At 37.7% G+C, this 5,450-nt stretch overlaps 1 protein-coding gene across 1 annotated transcript; it reads right to left on the bottom strand.

Annotated features, from left to right (window-relative positions):
• Positions 1 to 514: 514 nt before the first annotated feature.
• LOC122146451 lies at positions 515 to 3,207 on the bottom strand. Its single transcript, XM_042765263.1, has 8 exons — positions 3,144 to 3,207; positions 2,755 to 2,817; positions 2,391 to 2,445; positions 2,039 to 2,130; positions 1,515 to 1,632; positions 1,251 to 1,352; positions 994 to 1,158; positions 515 to 597 (listed from the first exon to the last, which is right to left on the bottom strand). The coding sequence occupies exons 1-8, from the start codon at positions 3,195 to 3,197 to the stop codon at positions 515 to 517; spliced, it is 732 nt and encodes a 243-aa protein (XP_042621197.1). The 5' UTR covers positions 3,198 to 3,207.
• Positions 3,208 to 5,450: the final 2,243 nt, after the last annotated feature.

Raw genomic sequence — 5,450 nt, 5'->3', positions numbered from 1 at the left:
GAATATTGGGGGGGGGTTACCTCGCCCCATCCCCCCCGCCCCTGCGCGCACCCTGCTTCAGGCTGAGTATCCCTGGTCTCAGTAGTCTGTTAGGGTTACACTTTTCACCTGCTTCATTTTCATCATCAACATCAACACCTCACTAACCTAACGTAACGTAACGTAACGTAACACCCAACATAGAGCCCGCCCCCCCAACAAACATATTTGTCGCCCTAGGCAACCGCCTAGTTCGCCTATAGCAATCGCCGGCCCTGTGCACACTGGTGCCAAATAGCTGGTCAGCTTAGTGTCTGATCACAACTCAATGTATAGAGCTCCCTGGAGATATATATCTATATCTTTATTATCTTTATTTATATATCTATTTATTATAAATTAATTCATGACACTAAAATCTAAAGATATTGTACATACTGCTGGTTTTGATGCGCTCCAAAGTCTGTCCTCTAAGTGACTCGACTTCTTGCACTTGCTTCAGAAGGGGATGCTTGATGTGCTGAGACATACTCCTTTACCAGGATGCTCTGCTCCTCCTCAAGCGTTTCAGCAGCATTACCTGGTCGAAGATAGATCTCTTCAACCTGAACGTGTTGCCTTTGGTTGGGGAAAGGAATGGAACAGTGGACAAAGGAATGTTTATTATTATATTATATAAGTATAACAGAATTATGTTATTTCTGAAAAATCTTTTTAGTGACAGCATTGGTTCTGTAGAATATTAAACAATTAAAAAATATGAATACAAGTAACAATAATATAATTTGGATGGAGAGCTTGTGAAATTGTGAGGTCAAGCATTTTATTTGCGTTTACTACAGCAGAATAACATGGTGTTGATGTCACCATTCAAATGTTTTATGCCTCCATGATAAATATTTCCATATTTTGGTATTCATGATATTTTTTATTTCAATGTATCATCCCATTCCTGTGTTGTTGCATGACAAGTAACAAAAAGGACAATGGTAAACTAGCAATTAATACATATACCTTCTTTGTGTCTCTCCCATGGTAGGATGTATCCCTCTGTCAGACTGCAAGCCAATTCCTCGTCAATCGGATCTCCTTCCACTATGGTGTTGTATTGCAAGACCTTTTCGCGAAGCTTTTTCTTCAACTCTGTCATTTTCTTTCTTTGTCTTGCCTGGTTGCTATCTGCAAATCGAAATGAAAAGAAAACTGTGCCATAAGAATATTATTGTTTTTTGAAGTGTTATTAACTTAAATAACTTGATTTGACAACAAACCATGCCGACGATACAGATCTTTCTTCTTGCGCAAAAGGGTTACAGTGATGTTCTCAATGTCAGCCCTTAGCTCTTCAGTACAACCTGTAGTGTAGACTCTCTCTAAATAGGTGAAACAAAACAGTTGGACAAGAGACAATTAGTGACATTTTCAAAATATAGCCACCTTTTATTATTTGTATAAAGGTACAGTCATTAACAGATGTGTGTGTGTGTGTGTGTGCATATATACACACACTGTATATACATAGTGTACTGTTTTACCTGTAACCGCCCATTGTCTGACATCACACACCCACTGCTGTATTGTCTCCTGATCAAGGTTGTGCTCCTTCTTGATTTTGCTAAGGTTGGCAGCTTCCAGTTTTGCCTTCTCTGTGATCTTTTAAAAAGAAAGAAATTTCAGAAAAAAAGCTCTACGCACCACCACAATGCAAAAAAAACAGAAATCTTACTTGAGCTTTTGGTACAAGACATTCATCAGAACAGGTGTTACATTAAATAATACATTAAATATCTGTGTATACTACCAAGCAGACTTGTAAATAGGAGAAAAATGTCTGTAAAACAGTGAGGTTACAATCTTAGAATGTAACTGACCAATCCTAAACTCTACCCTCCCCTCAGTTACTTAAAATTAATAAGTTATTTAAGAAATAAATAGTCACATATTTATTTTATGTAACATGATTAAACAATTAATCAACAAATAGTTTCAGATCTAGCTGTAGATGATGCACTGAGAGAAAGGGGCAGTGCTTAGGATCTCAATTATAATTTACTCTTACTTTGACATATCTGTGGGCTAACACTTGATGAAGGTTGTCCCTCTTTCTTCTGTTCCAACCCATGGCCTGTCGCGTTAGCATGTTCACTCTTCCTAATGAAAACAATGCACCCACAAGCCAAAAAGTATGATTTCACAACCAAAAGGCAAAAAGAGAAACCCAACAGACATGCCTAAACCCTATCACTAAAAGTTAGTTGAACGGGTAATTACCTTGAAGTAATACAATGATAACTTTTGTAAGAACAGAAACAGAGAAACTTTGTTTTTTTAATTCCCTGTAAAAACACAATTAAGTATTTATTATTATTTATTTAGGCTATGACAGCGTGAAGTATAAGTGCAACACTAACCAGCCTTTGTCATGTATTTTGTGACAAGTGCTGCCCTGGAGAGAAAGCTGTTCACCTATAAAGAAAATAATACAATAAAATTTTGGTCTCCATTACATAAAAATATTACCTACACACCATAGATCTTGTGGTTGTGGTTTAACAGAAAACATGTGTGCTGTATTATCCTAGGAATCTGGGACCCCTTATGCATGCATGAACTGCCTATTATTTATTTTAACTCATACATAAAGGATGCGGGATGTACTTTAACCCTCACACCAGGCTTGTTACTTAGATGACAAATAAGTACCCTTGGTTGTGTTATGGATTCTATTAAGACTCTTTGTAGCCATAGTTAAAATACTGACAATAAATACCATACCTGCTCTACTTCCTCTCCCACCGTGTTTCCTGCTCCATCATGGCTTCTGCCACCCCATCTCACCTGCAACACAGAGTGAGAAGCATTATGTAGCAGTACTTCAAAAGTTTTTATATAACATCATCCAATCAGGCATAACATGCACAAATGTAAAAATAATCCTTTGCATTGAAGATTGCTTGAATGTTATATCTACATTAATGCATACAATTATTTTTAAAACATCTCATGACACAAGCTTTTTATTTTGCGGGGGAAAACAAAATCCATGTCCTACAAAAGCAGCTGAAAAGCAGTTGGTGAAAGATAACACACAACATCCTTTATTATCCGACCCATTATTATTTCCCTATAGCTACAGCCATACCAGACAAAGTTATTGCATGTACCTCGCATTTTGCTGTATGGGCTTTGGCATGCATGACGCTCAGAAATGGCCTCATTTCTGTCAATGGCAGAGAAGCTCTGGTAAACCCTCTGCTACTTGTTAATGGTGGGGCCAGTACCTAAAAAGCAGGAGCAGCATTATGTGAGTGTAACAAAGATCCATTTTTAATTGAAATCTAAAAATCACTGTAAAGCTGAGAAACAAGACAATTTAATCATGGAGTTGGATTTGCAATATGACAATGAGGATTACCTGCATGTAACATCCATACAGAAGAAGGTAAAAATTTGCCTTCTTTGACATCTCTCTTTGAAGAAACATTGGGTAAGCAAAATATTTCTCCACGGTAATGGTTCAGTCCTCGTAAGAGAAACCCATGTCTGATAAATCAGAAGAAAATCTAGTGGTTAGACTCCGGCTCCTAAACTTTCGTTCTGTCATAAACATAAGAATCGGGTTATATTTTCTGCGTTTTTCAGTAGCAAGCATTTGGACTGGTGTTTTGACAGTTCAGAGCCACAGAATCATGAATATGAAAAAATAACGCATGTGAAAATTTCCGGACTCGGTGTGCAAGGACCTTAAGACTTGGGATTACCATTAAACACTCAAATATCATACTCAAAAATCATACACAAACTCATACATACCTGCAAACTGCAACTTTGAATGCCTCCTCGTCTAGTCTGGAGCACCAGACTTTTTTGACATCTCTCTGCCAGCGGTGAACTTGGCAGTACCGCACACAGCACTTTCATTTGCCTATAAAGTCCAGTTTATAACACATTTTAAGATACTAAAAAACACAAAACCATCTGTATAAACAAGTATTATAAAAAAATAAAATAAATAAATAAATCAAATGTTCGTACACTTCTCATGTTGCCTCTGACAAGGTCAACAAAGGTAGCAACTTCCTCGTCCTTGGCCAAGAACAAGCCCTCATATATGGGTGGCTCCTCAGTCCTGTCCATGATAAGATAACATGCGTCAGTAATAAAAATCAACAAGTACTACATTTACTATTTTGTTAAAATGTAAGTTATGATCACTCAAAGACAACCCGAAGAGCTGTAGTATTTGTGTTAAGACAAGTCTAAAATAAACTTCTGAAAAAATACCTATACCTACCAGGCTTTTGACTTGCTGAAGCGGTAATGTTTTCGGTTCCCATCAGAGCAGACAGCCAACATGTCTGGAGAACATGCTGGACACTCAAAATGATGGACCTGGCACATATCCTCTTCTTTGTATTTGACAGAAGGTAAACTCAAAAAAGCTTCGCTGAAATGTATCAGCACAGATACTACCTGTCTGTAGATTAAGAAATGATCGGGTTGGGGGATTGGATTTGAAGCAGGCAATGCCCACAATTAAATATTAGGTATATAGTAATATAATTTTGTTTGTTATATGTTTCAGTGATATTCAGGCAGATTTACCCTTCCAGCTTCAACAGATCTGTGCTCCAACATTTTCAGGAAGGCCTGCCTGGACATGGCTTCATATGTTCAAAAGAGGTGAAGACATCAAACTTGTACAGGGTCTGGCAGCTGGTGCTAGCTGGCCAGTACCGATAAATGAGCAGGTCCTTCACCTCGGGAGTCCATTCTGCAGAGCATGATGAACAGGATCTCCGAGGCAAGCAGACATCGTATCGTCCCTGTGAACAAGTAAATATACTGTAGTAAAAAAGACCTAAAATAATTTCAGTAATCAAACTGCAAAACACAGATTGCCTTCTATACAGAGATACAAATTTATGATATATTAGCTATTTGACATGGCATTTGGGCAACGCTTTGCTAGTTCTAGTACAATAATCACAAAAAAGAGGGCTTTCAGAACAACATGATGGTTCGTTGATGGTGACCACAGAAATATGCTTCCCTGGAGTGATGGAGTGTGAAGTCATGTGTTGCATTCAACAAATTGCCCCTCGGTGGAGGAACAGGGAGTTGACATACTGCAAAACAGAAAGATGTTTGGATGAAGGGCATATTTTACAGCTTCTCCTCAGTCCCCTTAGATGCATTTCTCAAAACGCTAACCTCTTTTTCAAAATAGTGCTTTAAAACACAATCATTAATCAAAACTGGCCACACCACTATACCAACTGTAATTGTCACTATGTAGAAACAAGTAAATGCTTAAACCACATTTATTAAGATGCAATTGACTTAGCTGGTCAAAGATATGCTGGTCAAACTGTCAAAAACTAATCATACTTTTTGTTATTCAGCTATTAAATTTCACACTTGCACTTTTACAGTTTTGAGAATAATCTTAGAATGAGAGATTTAGCATT

This window comes from Cyprinus carpio, chromosome A1 (genome assembly GCF_018340385.1).
Source record: "Cyprinus carpio isolate SPL01 chromosome A1, ASM1834038v1, whole genome shotgun sequence".
Classification (NCBI taxonomy): domain Eukaryota; kingdom Metazoa; phylum Chordata; class Actinopteri; order Cypriniformes; family Cyprinidae; genus Cyprinus; species Cyprinus carpio.
This window is presented reverse-complemented; position numbering and strand designations above follow the sequence as displayed.

What these genes read in the sequence shown, in the direction of transcription:
- LOC122146451 (XM_042765263.1), bottom strand. Translation starts at nt 3,197, where the DNA reads ATGAGGCCATTTCTGAGCGTCATGCATGCCAAAGCCCATACAGCAAAA. An exon ending in CAGACAATGGGCGGTTACAG is followed by an intron (nt 1,353 to 1,514) that starts GTAAAACAGTAC and finishes TCACCTATTTAG; the next exon opens with AGAGAGTCTACACTACAGGT. An exon ending in AGATCTGTATCGTCGGCATG is followed by an intron (nt 1,159 to 1,250) that starts GTTTGTTGTCAA and finishes TTCGATTTGCAG; the next exon opens with ATAGCAACCAGGCAAGACAA.